The 19,218-nt window shown below is 39.4% G+C and overlaps 1 protein-coding gene across 6 annotated transcripts in view; it reads right to left on the bottom strand.

Moving 5' to 3' along the window:
* Window positions 1-19,218, bottom strand: part of FHOD3 (formin homology 2 domain containing 3) — a 411,475-nt gene that overhangs the window by 127,539 nt on the left and 264,718 nt on the right. For all 6 annotated transcript variants that reach the window (XM_086609099.1, XM_086609100.1, XM_086609102.1 and 3 more), the window contains exons 7-8: window positions 7,609-7,720; window positions 1,336-1,430 (exon numbers count right to left, since the gene is read on the bottom strand). In XM_086609099.1, coding sequence (XP_086465225.1) covers window positions 1,336-1,430; window positions 7,609-7,720 — 207 coding nt within the window. The remainder of the gene's footprint in view (window positions 1-1,335; window positions 1,431-7,608; window positions 7,721-19,218) is intronic.

The following is a 19,218-nucleotide window of genomic DNA, read 5'->3' as shown; positions in this document are numbered from 1 at the left end:
TAGAGAAAAATTCAGACTAAAGGAACCAACTATAGGATAATAAAAGAGACAACATAGAATAACATTTTTGAAGAAGTCAAACACCAGGTAGATTACAACTGTGCAAATGAGGAAGAGAATTATCTCAGAAAGAGGGAAGGGTACATGAAACAACGAGGTGTAAACCACAGACATTAAAAACTGGTCGCCTCGGCTTTAATAGCAGCTACAGACAGAAGCCTATAAAGCTAGTGATGCCTTTCAGAATGAGTACCCCAGTGAGATAAGGTGGTCTTTTAAAGCCAAGAGGATCCTTATTACCATGTAAGCAGGAGTACGGGCAGCTCTAAGTAAAAGTACAGTAACATCAGTGATGTCACCAGGAAAGGTTAGTCCCTCTCAGGCATCTTGGCTGGACAATATCTGCCATTAAGAAATTACTTTAACAAAAAAACACCAAAGCAACCCATGGCCCCAGCCATGTAGCCATGAGCACAATAAGCTGGCAGCTTGATTTATGACCTCCACCAACAAACTCAGGACCTTTAAATGAATATAATGAATAATAATAACATTCCATAATACTCTGGCCTATTAAGTATAATCATAAAACACATGGTTATTTTGGTTTGCTAGTAGCATGTTGATCTTCTGTGCTCTTTAAAAAAATCTATTTTTAAATTCAGTCATCCAAAGATTTGTTGAGGACTAGATGCTAATTTTTAAGGAATGTACACTAACAGATTTCTAACTTTTATGGGCCTTTCACTTTCTTCCTCCTCATAGCACAAGTGAGTACTTTGGAAAATACTGGATTTTGATGCAAAGCTACTACTTGTAATACGGGACACCAGAAAATATAAAGAAGGAGGAAAAAAAATATAACTTAATTTTTTTAAGCAGAAACACTTTTACTAGCACTTAGACCTGTTAAATTCATCATATTTGGTTTACAATAAAAAAAATATTTAAATGATCTGAACTAGAAAATTGTGCACAATGCAAGCCTTTGTGAGCATGTGATCTTTTCACCAGCACGTGCTTTCTTTCTCCCCTTGGGTAACGTGTTGAGTTAGTTTGCTGAGTTTTGTTTTGCGCTGTGCTGTCGGCACTGGGAGAGGAGCCATGCCATAACACGTTTCCGCACGGTATCAAGCAAAATGGCAATTCTGCTCCCAGCTGCTGCTTCTGGGTGACTGCAACATAAGTAACAAGAGCGTGATGATTGATTACAGCTTATCCTGCAACTTCTCCAAGACAGGTCTCCTTTGTTTTATGTTCTCAACAGGGAAGATCATTACACAACTGAAAATACTAACATAATCTCCACCAGTTATGCCAACAAAGGAAACAAACCTTGTTAACCAAGGTCATTGCATAAACCAGTAGTTCTGTATCAACCCCGTCCTTCTCCTCCAGGATCTCCATGATGTTGGACCACGGCTTGGCTCCTAGAGGAAAAGCAGAAATCATTGGTGATGGTGAACAAAATAGAAAGCTACAGCATCAGCATTTATCCAAGAGACAGCAGAAGGTGGAATGATGTGGCACGGTGGAAGATCAAGAGAAAAGACAGTTATCTCCAGATTCCTCAACAGTGTCCCGTGCTTCATGGAGAGTGAAGTTAATATAGCCAGTGAAAGCTATGGTACATCCTAATACAAGGATGTAAAATATGCCAGGTGAGCTTTCCCCAGAGGTACCAACTTCCTCTCCCTCAATGATGAAGGAAGTTTTGCTACCCTAATTTGATTGACAGTGAACTTCCAGGTTGGATGAGGCTTTGGGCAGCCTGGTGTAGTGGAGGGTTTCCCTGCCCATGGCAGGAAGGTTGGAACCAGATGATCTTTGAGGCCCCTTCCAACCCTAGCCATTCTATGATTCTTTGAATCAGTTGGGAGGAATTTTACCCTGCCTATCATAGGTTCACGTAGGCTGAGACAGAACTTCGACAAAAATCGATATGCTACTCTCTCAGCGCACTTGATGCTTCCATTCCATGCGATATTACTGAGTTATGCTGCATTATGATAAGTCTTGTTAACAAAATAGTGTAGCAGAGAAACATAGTTTTCTCAAACTACAGGCTGTGTGTCTTGGATAAAAGAAATGATCAATGACGGGAAAAGATTTTTACTGTGATTCTTATTCAAATTATTTTAATAAGAATTCCCTCTATAGAACTTTCAGATACATTTCTCTAATTTTTACACTAAGGTCAAAATTTGTGCTTCTAGTTATGACGTATTTGCATGTTGATTTGCATTTGCACAATTCTCTGATAGTAAAACTCAAGTGGCTCAGTGAGTTATTGTGCCAAAACCATCAGACAGGCAATGTCAGCCAGACTCAAGATAACCTCTTGCAAAACCATCCTATTCTATTTGGCTAAAAGGCAGATGGTTGCATTTACTAAAGAAAAAAACTACATAACTATTTTATGTAGGAAACTGAAGTAAATAAGGAAAGACTATAATTCAGTGTTTTGTTTGGAGTAAAGTTAAAGATGAGGAGGACAAAGCAGAAAGCTAACCCTAACTTAGAGATATTCAACTCAACTACACCAGCATAACTGCAAGTCTTTGAATTTCAGAGGGAAAAAATGCAGAGTATTCCAACAGCCCAGAGCCTCTAAACACTATAGGGATAACAATAATCTGAGTATAATCAGGCAGTAAAACGCAGATGTGTCATCACCACAACCTGTTCCTGACTGATCAGTGACCCTGATGCATTAAAACTCTGCATTACCTTGTTCATTCACGTAGATATTATATACATATATGGTGCTACACAGACATCAAATCTCTGCTAACCAAGGATCTCTGTTTTCAAGGCGACGGCAGTGCACAGTGTGGAAAAACCTGTCTGTTAATGAATACACAGACAGCAGTATTCCTCTTGTTTTCTTTTCCTTTCTTTTTGAGACATTCTCTGATCTTCCCTGCTGAATAATAAATCAGAGCTTCCTTATCTCGAGCAAAATCAAAGGAGGAGGATTCACTCTCAGCTCTCCAAATGTGTTTATGTGCATTACTAATTAAATACGAATTCAAATACACAGCTGTAATGAAAATACACTAGACACCTCTTTACCAGATTCTCTATATTACCAGACATTGTGTGCAATACACGTTCAAGAGACATGTGGAACAAATTCACTCGGCTTACAAATGATATATGATCAGCAGGAATGATATCCTCACTACAAGAATGTCTTCCTGTGGTTTCCAGTGAAAAATAAAAATGGAAGAAAATAAGAAAGAGAAACAAAATGGAGAAACGATGCAAGTCTGACTTATAACAGTGTTATTTGGAAAAAAGTGAGTTGATAACAACATAAAAATTTAATTACTTAATCTTCCTGAATGTCTTGATACTTCCCCATTATCATAAAAGAATATTTTCATGATCGCCTGGCTGTTTTCCTGCAAGGATGATATATAGTTTTCTTCTATCTGTGCTGCTTCTCTGTTCCAGAACAAATTTTTAAAAACTGTTAATGAGGCACACTTACTAGTAAGGCAGTCTTGTAATAGCTCATCCATCTTTCAAAGGCTTTAAGTAAGGTGCTGCTATTAATTTCCAAAATCTAGCCTTAAATTTGAAATTCTTCATCTATTCCCTAACTAATACACTAATAACTGAGGAGGCAGTACTATCAATGACTTTGACAAAGCTACTCCTGTCTGTACCAGATCAAACCTTTCTTTTAAAATGCTATTTTCCTCATTATGATCTCAAGCTGAACAGCCGAGACATGAACATGGAAATGGCCATAAGGCCATCTACCCACCTGGGGACAAGGCAGTTCTGGTGTGAAGTCATGCCATGAACTTACTGCATTACCATACTTGGATTAATATTCCTTGCTAACATATAATGAAAGCCTACAGTTTCCAAGCTAATATCCGGATAGCGTGGGATACGGGCAGATCTAGAGAGGGTGCCTGTTCTCATCTACTGTCATGCCCTGAGCTTGGATTTCCAAATATATTGTTCCTGGAGAGTCACCACTTAAAGATGAGACCACAGGTTGGTGTCTACATGAAAAAACTGATTTTCAAGGCAATATTTTTTTTAATGATAGGATGATAGTGAAAAAACTCCTTCTCCTTTCAAGCTGCTTAGAAAAGCTTTGTGAAAGATACCTTGGAAGATCATACACTAAAAAAACGATGACTTTAGAAAAGTCATTGGCTGCTGTAGTAAAACAATGATGATTACACAAGAGATATGAAAAACATGATGTATATTTTCCCTTTTCCTTTAAAAGGCTATTTGTATTGTGGAGAATATTGAAAGCTCTCCATTTAGGGGTGAAGAGGAACCTTTGAAGAAACTATTATGCAGAACTAAAATCTACAGCTTCCATTTTCTGCATAATGGTCAGAATATATCCTGAATCCTGAATAACCTGAACTCAAATCTAGGTTTGGCAACGCATATGTATTTCTAGTAAAAACGTAAATCCATTTAATACTTGTATATTACAGAGTTTGTTTTTAAAAATACTAAGTGTAATCATTTACACTTGCCAATTCTCAAAGTTTACTTCCCAGCTTATCTCCTCCACCTGATCGTGATGTAGAAGAATGACGATGTAAAAGAATGATGACGTAGCATCCCAGCAATTCTTCTGGGAGCAGACCAGAATGTTCCCATAAGGTTATGACTTCCACGCAGGACTCTGGCAAAATTGGTGGGAGTGATGAAACGGGCTCACTGAAGCAAGATAGCAGAGGTGGAGTTTTGTGTGTGTTCTCCTGCCTTCTAATGGGCGAAACGAGAACTGCTCGGCTGCCTTTCCCCGGTGACAGCTCGTTATCCTGGTGACTCCGACAGGAAGGCTGGAGCCTCAACCCTGGTGCTACTACAGCACTCCAAGTAGTCACGCACAGAGCATAAACACGTGGGAAACTACAGGGTTGCAATAATTAAGCCTATATTAAATTAATATAGTCTGTCGAATAATATTGCCCATTGTTTTAAGTCTCAGTCTTTTCTGTTTCCCCTTTAAATGTTTGTATGTACGAATCTCATAAAAAATAATATTAAAAAAAAATAATTTAATGCCTTACACAAAATCTCAACACCACAACTACACAGGACGTGCACATTATGTACAAACCATGCAAAGCCTTGCATCAGGCCAGAACCGTACACGAGGACTGCCACCAACTCACAGAGCGCCTGTCTCTAGTTGCCACAGCATGGAAAGATATTAATACTTTTGGAAAGACCTAACCATCCTGTATTCCTGGCTATTTAAATATATGCGAACATACAGGCTTCCATCACACCTACAATATGGGCATTAATCTACTGCATATCTAACTGTGTGAAATGGCAGGAAAAGTGGAGATACTGATAAGGTGGGCCATGTACAAAAAACGTAACAAGATGTCAGAATTCACAAACACTATGTGACAGGGTCCAGGTCAGCCACAGAGCTTTAATCTGTCCTAAGAAATGCTCGTGATGAAGCAGCCCCAGAGAGCAGAGTGCGATGCCAGCTCTGCTTTCCAGAGCCCGCACAGTCCCACTATGCTTAAACTGAGAAGAGATCAAATTCCTCTGGGGTTCTGAAACAAGAAAGGGTGGGAGAAGGGGGATCTAGATGGAATTACAACTAGAAGCTGCTTCCTATATGATGAGGGCCATGCAGTTATTCACTTATGGTCTGCTTGTATCTGAGAGCAAAGCTGGCACTTCCGCAGACCTCTGTACTTCAGTTTGCATATGGATGTGTTCTTCCATCGAAACCACAGATGGGATCGCTTTGAAACCAGGCTGAGTTATTATGGGGCTCTTTATGTTAATCACGTGTGGTACACATGTTAAGGAATTATGTCATATCTCATCACCTTGTACGTACACGAGACATTGGAGTTTTTTCAAAGCAGTGCTAAACTTAATTATATACCTGCAAGATTTATGACGACGTTTCAAGAAAAGGCACATTGCTTTTTCTTCCTCTGTATTTCTGTCCCATTAAATCAGTCATTAAAGACAGGCACTCCTCAGTTATAAGACACTAATTTCAAAATACAAATTAAAACATAGCACACCCACAGACAAAAGTGAAGGGCTATTACACTGATGGACTAAAAAAGGAACTAAGCCTACAACAAGGAAAAAAACCTCCTCTTTCGTAGCTAAGCATAACTGTTTAATGATAACAAAAAAAAAAAAAGAAAGGAAGGAAAACTGGTTATTTGGGGCTAAGTTATTTACAAGAGTTCATGAGACAATCTGCCAACCCACAGGTATGAAAATTCCCATAAACCCTCTCCTCATGTGCCTAACGAGTATCTATCTAACTACATGCATCACTTTTTTTTTTTCTCCTCATGTTTTCTGTTGTTACTGAAGTTGTTTTATTACTTTGGGGCATGTAAACGTTTGCCTGAGTCTGTTTTACAGATGCAGAAGGCAACACACAGTGCATGGTAGTGTGTTAAGGGTTCTCCTTTCTCTCTCTTTTTTTCTTTAATGTGGTTTAATAGCATGCAAGCAGGTGGCAATTTGAACATGTTGAGGATACCAGTGAGTTCAGAGAGCTGAGGAAATACTAAGGATGACGGTAAAAATAAATCATAGCACTCACAATTACATTAATATTGTAATTACATTTCTGCTTATGGCATTGTAAGGTTTTATTGGTTTTAATTCAAAACAGAAAGCCAATCTGAAGAGTCCACCGTTCAAAGCGTTACACTGGTTTGGGGGATTTTTTTGGGGTCTTTTCAACACACTCATGCTGACAGCTGAAAGCAAAACCTGGCTACTTTCTCCTATTTCTGGCACTACCTCATCTTCCAATTTTTTTTGTTTCACTTTTACCATATCAAGTCACTCAAACAAGTTCAGCATGGAGGCAGTTGCTACACAGAGGGGATCTTGCTTTCAACCTCCATGTGTTTGAGACCACAACAATGGCTCTCCCAACCTCAAAAACTCTCCTTGAAGCAAAGGAATGTTTTGCATCAAGAGAGAACGCCCCAGGAGCTTAGCAATGGCTTTGTGGGAAGAACAAGAAAGAACCATTTTGGTTCTATTTATTTGTAAAAAATACAGTATACATATTCAAGTACTTTTCATGAGCCTGAAGGGTAACAGATTTCATAGTATAATATCTGCTCAAGGGCTTTATTTTAATGTAACAACAGATGGTTTTACTTTTACTATAAAGCCTGTACTATTACTGACCTCGTCTTTCTCTTCAAAGGGATTACACTGATTAGATATCATTTTCTCTTCTAAATCAGGCTGCTGCTTCTCAGAAGGAAGTGGAAAGACAGTCTGGCCTGAGGAGCCTCCAAGGTTGGAAGATGCAATGGGGTTCACTTTGTGGTGGGTGCAGGGACGGGGCAATGATCGTGGTGCACTGGGAGGCAGTCAGGTTCCTCATCTTTTCACTCTTCGCCTTCCCAATATAATTCAGTCCTCAAAACAATCTTAAATTGCATGAAGTCTTGAAATATGCTTTTAATCAAGAAATGAAGGGTATGTTGCACAAAGTAGGCATCAGGACAACAACCCTAGAACCACTGAAATCAATGATGAAATGCCACCCTGATCTCAGCGGTGCGGGGATTTTGCGCCCCCCAAGTTAAAGCTACTCACCTCTCTTTTCATCAACAGTAGATACTGCCTGGATTAAAAGTGGTGCGTTGGATTCGGTATACTCCACAAACACCAGCAGCAGCTTCAGCGCCGTCTTTACCACCAGGCGGAACTGGAAGGAAAGAGTGTGACTTGTCATTCAGCAAACCACAACATTTCCAGATGTGCTACATGACACTGGGCAAGACGCAAGCGCAGCAATCCAGATCTGGTAGTAACACACAAATGGAAGAGATTAAGCTGTGCCAGGACCGAAAAAATGAAAGGTAGACAGCTGGTTGGAAACTTCATTCACTGGACAGTGCTCTCCTAGGGAAGTCTCAATAGTCACTGAATCCAAACGAAAGCTTAATGCTGCCACGTGCAATAAAAGGTTGAACATTCCACCTACGCGTGCACCTATGCATATCCCTAACATTGCTGTCCAAAGCTTGACTGTACTAAGAACACATATATTCCTTTATTTCGCAACAAAACACTTGTTTCCCGCTTTCACTGTGAGCTTTTAATGGGGTCAAATTGCTGCACGATGCAATGATTTTCTCCTTATGCTTTTTTTCTTTTCTTATAATGTCAATATTTAATGCTTAAATAGTTAAATACTTTGACATTCACTATTTACACTACTTGAGAGAAAATGTGTTGAATTCCCAACTATCCCACCCTGCCACAAAATGTGTGATTTACTGGAACTGAGCTTTCTGACTGTAAGTTTTCTAACTAATTTCTGAGCATCCCCAGGGGCGTGAATTCAGCAAAGACTCAACATGGATATAACAGACCTACTGGAAATCAAGAGCTAAACTCTTTATCAGTTTCATCACATCTCTCTCATTTCCAGAGAGGCCCATTTGACTATTAGATAATTTTCAAAGCGCTGAGTAAGAATTTTCAGGGACTGGCTTGGCATGATCAGATATGTGGAAAAAAAAAAATCTCTTTACTTAAAGGAATATTTGGAGTCTTTAATAAAAGGAGATGTGAAAGGGGATGACTTTTTAATAGGCAGGGCTCTACATGCCCAGCTGAGAGGACTTTTACTAGGAGAATTGATTCTGGGTCAAATCTGTTATATCCTCAATCTAAATCATGGATTTAAAGCCAAATAGAAGGTGATACACTGCTGGTCCCAGAAACACAATTTCCCATTTACCGATATTGAATCAAGCTCCAGAAAAACAGGTATTTCTAAATTTACTGAATTTTTCTGCTGCCTTCCTCTGCAACAACAAATCTATTCAACAGCATATCAGATTTTCAATGAGACAGCTGTAGTAATGTGGTCATTACTCTCTCCTTCGCCATTGACAGATTTTAAAATCTACTTTAGGATGCACTCATGTAGAGATAAGCCACGTTCCAGAAAATCCCTGTCTTTGTCTCATTACATTAAGTTGGTAAGCACTCGGAAACATAACTGCCTGATCATTGAAATGTCTCACCCCGGGGGAAAGGAAAAGAAAAAAATAAAATCATTGTACTGTATCGCTAAACTGTTTCAGGGATACATCTATATCTATATGTATAGTTTCTGTCAGTATTAGCTCATTCCCGTTCCCTCATTTTTTCAAGTCCTTGCAACACAACGCTCCTAAGAGGCAAAGAATCACTATTAATCATTTCACAGATGCACTCAAAGACAGTAAATGTGTCTGTATTTTAAAAAAGACTGCAAGTGCACCGGGCGTAAACTCAAGCTACTGTGTTCACGCTGCCACTCACAGAGACATTCCAGAGCTCACGTTCGGAGAACGAGCTAAAATGCAGGTTGTAGCTGACTGCTACAAACACCGAGTTTAGTGTGAACAGCGACCCAGGGATTTCCCTAGCTGCTTGGGTTTTACCCACTCACGCGGAATTGAATGTAATGCACTGCAGTGATACTACCTAGCAACGTAAAATCTTCTATTGTTGAAGCTAGGCTCTTTCAGACTTGATGTATCATCGAATCAGTTATTTTTCAGGCTGACAGCCTGGAAATCCCAGTGACAAACCTGACCAGGTCCCTTAAGATGCCTTGGTTAGCCTAATTTGCAGTCGTAGTGCTGCAGTGACACTTCATAGATACATGGGGTAGACAAATTAAAGGAAATTGAAACCTGATGACACACAGCATAATCGTTTCCGCTGATACACCAAAAAAACCACTTCCTCACGATTCCACTGGATATCTGTGTAATTGCCTGGCAGGCCAATACCATAGTTTCTGCTCTGCAATGATGCTTCCCTTAGCAATCAAGTTCAATTTTTTAATAAACACATTGTAAGAATTTTAACATGTTTCCACTTGTTTTGTAAAGTTACTTCATAAAACAGGAATTACCAGATTACTGTAAACAATTCTAGCATTAACATACTTCCCAGATATCCACCTGTGTACTACCTACTCATTTGATCAGTATCTTTTTCCTAGAAAGGAAATATTGGTATTGCTTTTTCCTTAAAACCTCAAGGCTTGGGAACATGGTGACAAGGGGACGCATTTACATGTTAAGTACTCACTCAATGGCAAAGTTGCCACATATTTCCACTTGACCGCAATCAGTGGGAGACACACCGGCATAATATTTATTTTCTGCAAATCTCTTTTTCTTCCAGAAAGTAAGAAGGATCTTCTGCAATGGCTTTGCTCTAACTGCTGCAGCTCTAATGGCAGCTGCGGTAACGCACAGCTAGTCCCCTCGCACCTTCCACCTGCCACGCTGCAAACCTTGTAAAGCCTCGGGGCAGCCCACTGCAGCTGCACCCGACCAAGGCTCAAGACGGCTGATTATTTGGGTGCTGTCTGCAAGTGTCAACGTCCTGTGCTTAACCAGCTAACAGATGACAGCATAAAGAAGAAACAGCATCCAGAAGCAGTCCCGGAGAAAAGGGGTGATTAGAAAAGCTGTGTTTTGCTTGTCATTTAGCTAGTAGAAGGACACTGTAAATTCAGTTCCTCAATCTGAAAATTTTCAGGGCTTATCCAGCTCCTCACAAACAAGTCAGTCAGCCCTGGGAAGTGGAGGCGTCTGCAGTTGAAGGTACATACCACGGCAGCTTTCTGCTGGTAGTCAGCACAGCCACTAGCTTTGAGAAAAACTGCATTTACACCACGCTGTTTCCTGCTCAATAGAAAAGGGTATTTGAGACCCCTGTGGGCACTTTTACGCCTGCATGCTGCTTTGGACACCTTGGGCAAGTACAAAACCAAATTACTGCAGTCCTAGTTTAAGCCACACGATGTCTACACTGAGGACTTACTAGCTACCTGTGACCCACACGACCTTTGCACGCACCCTATGATGGGGCTTTTTAATACTGCTTTAATAGCGCTTCTTGACAGAAGCAGGGAATCATCCAGCAGCTGCACTGCCCCTGGGAAAACAAAGTCTTTAACCAGTCAAAGGCTCTCCAAGACACGTAATAGACTGTCACCCCCAGACACAAGGACAGTCCAGAGCCTGACATGCTTAGTACACTAAGATAAACTCTAACTATCTACCATGGCATCAAAAAGTCTCCGAAAGGTCTGTTCCAGGGATACTTGCTGCCAAGACCCACGCGAAGCATGGTGTATTTCATTACGTGGCCTCCAATGTGATGACCTACCTGTTAAACGATCCCCTTCATGACCTGCTGTGGGCCTGACCTGACTGTAGCAGCTCATGCATGCTGCTGATGACACACTGAGTGTCGGGTATCGCAACGGGAAGGGTTTCAACCAAGACCAAGAACAACGGTTTCACAACTTTCAAAATACCAGAGCTATTCAGAAGGTTTTAATTTGTGATTAACTATAATGATTATCAAAGTGGGAGATCCTCGTATCTTCGTGAGTGAATTATAAAATGTGTTTGCAGGGCATGTGTTTCAATTATTTAAATAGTAGACAGCTACACCGCAAATAAAATAACTGTAAATCTCAAAACTGGGAGGTTGCTTAACAGGAGAAAAGAGAAAAGAAATTCATCGACTTTCTTTTTTCCCTTTGTGAAGGCACGGGAGTTTTTGCCAGTCACTGCCATCATTTTATTTCACAAGATGTACCCAGATGGTTCAGCAATGGGAGCAATAGAAACAGTTTCATATTTCATTCACAAGTAGGTGAATCACTATTCATTTGAATCATTGTTAAAATATTCATGAAGGCTTTTAAGGCTGTTTCTGGGATTTACTGGGCTTTTGCTCAGTAGCAAAGATGGACACAACTGCTTTCTGAATCAGTTTCAACAGAGATGCAATTCTGCTAAAATCCACGGGGCAATCACACTATTAGTTCAAACAGGGTTAGATGTCATAGGAACAATAAAAGAGGTAGAAGTATGCTGGTGCTAGCTCAGAAAAAAAGCGCCATGGTATCATCACTTTGCAAACACAGGTTGTTGCGATTGATTTCCAATTTCCACCCTAAATATTACTGTGCAGTTAAAAAAGATGCCTCATTGAGGCAATATACGCACCCACTGGCTCAGTAAAGCGATGCTTTAACAGTTCTGCAATCAAATCAGGATTCTTGAATTTCATAGCATTGAGTATCAAAACTTTTATTAAGTTAGGAAAAAAAGTTGTATTGTGTTTTAGTATCACGTGCGAGACCATTTATAGAGAGGAAATTATGTTAGGATCTTCTGGCTGAAGATAAGATGTAGCCAGCAATATAAAAGGAAGAAGAAAAATTATAAACCTTTTCCCTCTGACTCGCTTTACGTTATACAGTGGAATTTGGCAGTCCCTTTCCTTTTTATCTCTTCATATTTAGACAATCGGAAATGTGTTACAGACCCAGCCAAAAAGACCACACAACAGGCTGCAAAACTCATGTCTCATGGAAGGGCTTGTCCCAGTTGTTAATCACTTGCCAGGAAAGGCTTTAGCCTTTACAAGGAATGCTGTCAGAAAGTTCATTGATGTAGAGACCAAAGCAACAGTTGCAAAGTTCAGATTAAAAAATTTAGGATTTTTTTTTTTAAAGGAAGAAAGCAGAAACAAAATTCACCAAAAACTTAGTATTTCACTCAGGGCAATGTAGTTGCTGTGGATTTACGTTATTCAAATTTTAAGGAGAAATGGGAATTGGATTTTTAACTAAACATTTAGTAAGGCCAAATCCTCCAAGGCCCAATCCAAGCATGAACATGGACTTGGAGACCTCACTGTGTTGATACAACACAGCCAGGCATAGCTGCAGCTAAAGAAACATGCAGTGCAACCAGTGTCCAGCCCGCTGCTGAGAGGTGCACAGAAAAGCTGAAACTCTTCTTTCTTGTGGGGTGTGAAGATGCCCCCAACTTCAGATCTAGTGCTGTGGGAACAGCAAACACCTACAATGCAGCTTAGCTGCAATTTTCACAAAGGGATAAAACCACTCTCTGTTCACAAGAGAAGGAAAGATCTTCCTGGAATGGAAGATTTTATACATACATATAAATAAAATACAGACTATCTAGTGTGTGTATATATATAAAAATAACATGTAATATTACGATATTTAATGCAATATTATATTTTCCTTTGTAGGAAGCAAGGAAAAGGAAACATAACTATTAAGCTTAAGAGAATCTTAGAACAATTTAAGTTGGAAGGGACCTAACACCACATGCCTTCTCATTGTAGGTGAACAAACTCAGATCCTTCTTCCTCATATTAGGTGCTCTCCCTCCTAACCATTGCAGTGAAGCCTTGCCAGACCTGCTCCAGCAGGTAAATATCTTTCTTGTACTGAGGAGTCCAAAACAGGACCCCTGAACTCCTGATGCAGTCTTATCAGCATGAAACTGGGAGAGGTACTTCTTCAACTTGGTTGCTACGCTCCCAACAATGCAGCCCCGGATGCAGTTGGCCTTCTTTGACACAAGGGCACACTACCAATTTCTTGTCCAAATTCATATTCTCTTATGCAGAATGACTAGACAAAATTAAATGGTGCAATGTTAAAAAAGTATCTATAATTTTCCCTGATTTTTAAGAAGAGTTACTAGGACTCAATATCCTTAAAGAGTATTTTTCAAGGGAGAATCACAGGCAAAAGACGACAAGAGGTTGAAAAAAGTGCCAGTTGAAACCTGCCATAAGAAAATTCAGTCCTAACAACATTCACCTTGAGCTTGTAGCATTACTGCCAAGGCCATAAAACTAAGTACAGGATATGTTTACTTTACCTATCAAAAAGTTAGATGTGCATTTAACATTACATGCTCCATAAGTTTCTCTATCTGTTGCTCTCAGCCTATGCATCCTGTTCAGACAGGGGAGTCAGACCAAAGCAGAGCTTTGGCCTACATGGCTCTGGATGAATCTCATGAGATGGGCAAGGATAAAATTGAAAAGAAAAAGAAAAAAAAAAGGAAGAAAAAGCTCTATAGCAGAGCAGTGATGAAAAATATCTTGCAAGATTTCAGAATTATAATTTGGGATTCAATCAGAGTTTGTATCCAGCTCTTTGGTTTCCTGCTATATTTGTTGTTGCTAATAGGTTAAAAAGCTCCTTCAGCACCTGGTAAACCTACAGATATATAAATACACACACCCCCCCACTTCCATGTACACAGAGGCTAGCACATATATTAGAAGAATATGTACTAGAATATTAGAAGAGTATATGTACTAGAAGAAAACCTGTTTTTTTCTATCTACTTGTTTGCTACTAGCTTACTAATTCACTGTTGGTTTACATGGTACTAGAAGCCTCAGGGTTGTGCCTCAACTTCAGCTTTACTGGATATAGGCAATGAGAGCTGTCTGGTCTGCATGGAAGAAGGTTTGCCTCTAACGACCGCACAATGCAATTTGTCTCACTAGCGCTCCGGCGTAAGATGTCTGTATTTTGTGGTGGATCTCAGAACCGTGCCAGATTGTTAGCTTTCTTTCCTTGAAAGATTAAAATGCACCTGGAACACTTATGCCTTTGTTCTCAGAGAAAGGTCTAATATTGAAATTAGATTGAAATCAGAAATCTAATATTGAAAACAGATGAGGAGGAGGAAAGACAACTGGATAATCTTATGTTGGCATCCCTTTGCATAGCACCAATTCAGTAGAAATTCAGGTATTTACAGCCCATAAAACAGGATGTGTACAAAGCAGGAGGCTGATCGTATTTCTCAGTCAGGTAGTTCAGTGCCAGGCATGTGCACGCATGACATAGGAAAGCCTTTGCCAAGGATGCATATCTGTAGCCACTCTTTTAGAATCATAATTTACCTGACACATACGACATCCCAATATTTTCTGATAAGTTACTGATTTTCTTGAATCTCTGGAACCGTCATTTCAGTATTTCACAAGCTGTTCACCCGTATTTATGCAACAAGGATGTCTCCACTGCAGCCAGCATCTTACTGGGCCTTTCTCACATCTGCAGGGTGGAAAACCAGCTGGTGCTGATTTGAGGCAGCCAGCACTGGGTGCACAAGGAGGAAGAGCCACCTCCGATACAATGGCTAGACACCAGCTATCTCACTGGTACACAGGTGTGACTGGACATGGGAAAGAACCATAACAGCAAGAGCAAATAGCTTTGTAAATGTGTTGTACAGTGTTTACATAATCTAGACAAAAATATATCAGAACGGGGGTGTGAGGGGGTCAAACAAGGAGAAAGACATTAGGAGGTAAAACATTTGGGAAAAAACCCTATTAGTAGGATTTGCAAATGCCTTGCAGAACAAAGAAACAAATCAAGCCTTTTCTATTTTCTGACTCTCTTCTCCAAAACCGCCATTTGAGGTCAATTACTTCATTCCAACAGGGGTGGCAACTCTATTTAGTAATCCAGTTCCTTTCTATTCATAGCTCCTGAATACAAGAACCATCAGAAGAAGGAGATCCTTCTGCATCACCTGAGCCAAGTGTTTCTAGTCAGCTTAATTTTCCATCTAAACTTTAGAGCAGCCTCTTTTAAGGAGAATGATGAAAACCGTACAAGTCTAAAGAACCTACAAAACACCACAAAACTACTCAAATGAGCATAATCCCTCTTTTCTAGAAGGCAGAAAGAGTTTATACATGCTAGGGCCTTAAAAGCTGCTTTCTAAGCTGCGATGAAGACATGCCAAATCCTCTGCTTTGTTATCAGAGAGGCAACAACTGCACAAGTCAGAGGGAGTGCAAGGCACACAGAGGTACCACAAACCTGAGATGCATGGGAAGCAACAGTGAACTACAGTATGCATGAACTATGTAGATACCCCATTCTAGCTACTGAATATTGTGCATGCTCAGGCATTTTATTTTATTAAGACTTGTGACTATTAAATGATCTATGTATCTGGGGGCTGATACACCAGTAACACAAATACGAATGTGCATGATGCCACATCTATTTTAAGCACTGGAATTTTTATTAGTCGGCATGTATTAAAATAATGCTAGACCCTATTTTAATATTCAGTCATTTTTGTTCAAATATTCAAAGAAGGCTGCTTAAATAAGGCAAACTAACTGTTGTCAAGCGCTTCGCAGGCTCAGGGCTGAAGGCGAGGACATTGCCGAAAGGCGAGTTAGATCGAGATGAAAAACCCTATACGTGAGATGCTAAAAAATTATCAGTTAAACAACAGCCTTTAAATCCTGAATGTTCCTTCAAGCTTTTCTCTCTGCAGAGCATGTAATGGTAGGGATGGCAGAGAAATGCATGCATTAACTATTCTTAAAATGAAATTTCTCAGAACTTTGTAAACGGACTGCATAATGATTATAAGGTCTGTGCGCTGTTACATATGTGGTGTGTATCTGTCATTTATCTGCGGTGAGATTTCTGACATGAAGAGAAAGAAGGCCATTAAAAAGAAATTCATCTGGCTTACCAACAAAACACAGGGATGAGCAAGTAGTGATTAGTGACTGGTCAACAGGAAAAAAAAATAAAAGGCTCCTGCCTGGAAATGATTATTTACATCATCAATCATGGTCCAGAAGCAGAAGGGGGAAAAATGAAAAAAATCTGTACACAGAAGCAGGCAATTCATACAACAAATCAAAACATATTACAGGCCAAAGCAGCTCTCAGATGAATACATGCAATTCTGATGGTAGCTTTAAAAGAATACGTTGGAGGTAGAAATTGGCCCTGTATTAAACCATTTGTAATGAACTAACGATGTAGCTACGTTTCTCATGTAGCAATCACCACATCATGCAGACACTGTTTAAAAATCAAATTGCTGCAGATCCTGGAATAAGCCAGGAGATCCTACAGGGGGTTTTGGGTATTCCCCTCTCCTCCTTTTGAAATACCAATGACAATCTTCCCATGAGGTGGAGAAGTGACTTTCTCATGCCATGAAATAGTCTAAAGTGACATTTTTCTTTGTTTTATGACAGGATGAATGGAAGACCATTCACAGCTTTGCAGGACAAAATACAAAGTGAGAGAAGTCTTTTCTTGTTTTCCTCCCCTCCAACCAGACTGATCCTCTTGGCTTCTCCTGTGAGAACTATTCATTGTGTGAAAATTACATATAATTATTCAGCCAGAAAGGAAGACGGGACAGGACATGGAAATTACAGGACATTAAAGGATCAAACTTCTTTAGTCTCAGGTGACTCTTGAAATGGTGTCATCACACCTTTGTCAAGGGCCCCAACCACAGAGCTATTAGGTATTCCCCACTTTAGAGCATCTTTCTCTTTTGCTCTTTCAGAAATTGCTAGAACAGAAGGGTATGGTTTCAATTAAATGTTTTGCTTTTTCCATTGCAAAACACAAAACAAAAATATTTCACTGGAAATTTGCTGTCAGTCTGTGTCCAGAACAGGAATTATGCTTCACTTGTAAAGATTTACACTAAGATTTGCTTTTCTTTCTCTCTTCAAATTGTGCACTTTCATTGAATTCAACCTGTCAATACTTTTATTAACCCTTCCAAAACACTGGTGTCTTCTACGACTCCAGCCAAATGAGCACCATCAGTACATCTAGACTTGCCTTCTAGGTCTGGGCAAGGATTGTGATTATTATCTTAGATAAGGTATAAAACACTTAGCTTGAGAGAAATGACAGTAACATGAGAAGCAATTTCTGCTAAAACTCATGCAAGCATATAATGTATTATCAAAGAGCTTTTGATAAAAAACAGACATTTTTCTTCTCTTTCTTCTTCTACAAACATGCACCTCAAATTGTTTATATATAGTAAGGGGTTTTGAGCATTTTCATGTTACAGATCATAGAGTAAGATTGTCTAAAGTCTGTTCCTTTCATTAGATAACATTACCTTTGTTGGGCACGTATGAAACTAGCCTTATGCAAAAATTAAAAAAAACTACTATGACATGTATAATGTCATACTAATGCAACTTAGCATCTGGAAACATACTGCCTGACTAGGTGATTTTTCAGCAGTTACTGCAAAGGCATGACTCTAAGGTCTATAGGTCACAGTCAAAGGATCTTAAGCGTATGTCTCACCTTTTAAACAGGAAGAGTATTTAGGAATTAGTCATATGTCTATTAAATAAAATGTGCATTTCTGATGAGAAGGAATGAAAAGTAACCTTGTGTCTCTTGAACATTACCCTGATCATCTGTTCAGCAACAGACATAACAGTGATATTTCATGTTCTGGTAATAGGAATATAAGTAGATAATAAGCAACAAGATATGAAACCATAGGGAATTAGAATTCCACATAATAGATGAATTTGCAAACTAAAATTGATCACAAGAACAGGGTTTATGTGCCCACACAGGAGAAATATGATTAAGGCCATTTGGCTTTTTTTTTCTTTTCTTCTTATAATGATAGAAGAGTTGCACACTGAGCTTTCCCATCAGCCCTCTACATTGATGTATGATGTTAGCCTTGAACTATGCTGTCCTCAACAGATGGTCACTGGGCTGAGCCTCTGGCAACAGGAAAGGTTTGGGAGAATGGCAGTTTCAGCAACTTCTTTTCCTTGGGCAGGGCCAAGCTGATATTTCCTTAGCTGTGTTCCAAAAAAACTGGGAGAGGAAAAGGGTTTTTATAAACTAAATTGCAGACATGACTTTCTCTTCACTTCCCTTTTCAAAATCCCCTTCATATCACACTATTCTATCTTTCGTTACGCAGCTGATTGACATCTTGGTTTGTGAAGGCATCTAATGTAATACAACATCACTGTACTCAAAAGGCAATCAATTTTAAAGAGAGAAGAGATTAGATAACTTGTTAATACTTCAAAATACTAAGAGAAATTACTGATATGTAATTTATCTCATGCTTTGCATTTAAGGATCCGAAAGCCATCTACAATTAACCAAGTCATGCAACAGTTCCATGAAGCAGACAACAATTCATTGCGTTTTACAAATGGGAAAGCTGAAGCATTGTGAACTTAGAAGGCAAAGAGAAGATGCAACATTGTATCTTATTTGCTTTTTTAAGCCTCCAAATAAATATCTGACTAATGTATGTTTTCAGAAATATTTTAAATTCCAAATGCAGGCTTTAGATTTCAGATTAAATCACTACTGTAACATTTTCATGAGTTATTAGAAACTATGTAGAAGGAAGTCCACTTGCTCCACATCAATTTTCCATATCAAACCACTTTCTTCTGAGACCCGCCTCTGATCATAGCCAGACCTCTGATTTATATAGGCTGGCTTGCAGGTGATGCAAAAAAGACTTTCCTCATGATACCAGC

Source organism: Tauraco erythrolophus, chromosome 3, assembly GCF_009769465.1.
Source record: "Tauraco erythrolophus isolate bTauEry1 chromosome 3, bTauEry1.pri, whole genome shotgun sequence".
NCBI classification, from domain to species: Eukaryota; Metazoa; Chordata; class Aves; order Musophagiformes; family Musophagidae; genus Tauraco; species Tauraco erythrolophus.
Note: the sequence above shows the minus strand (reverse complement) of the source record. Positions and strands in the feature narration are given on the sequence as shown.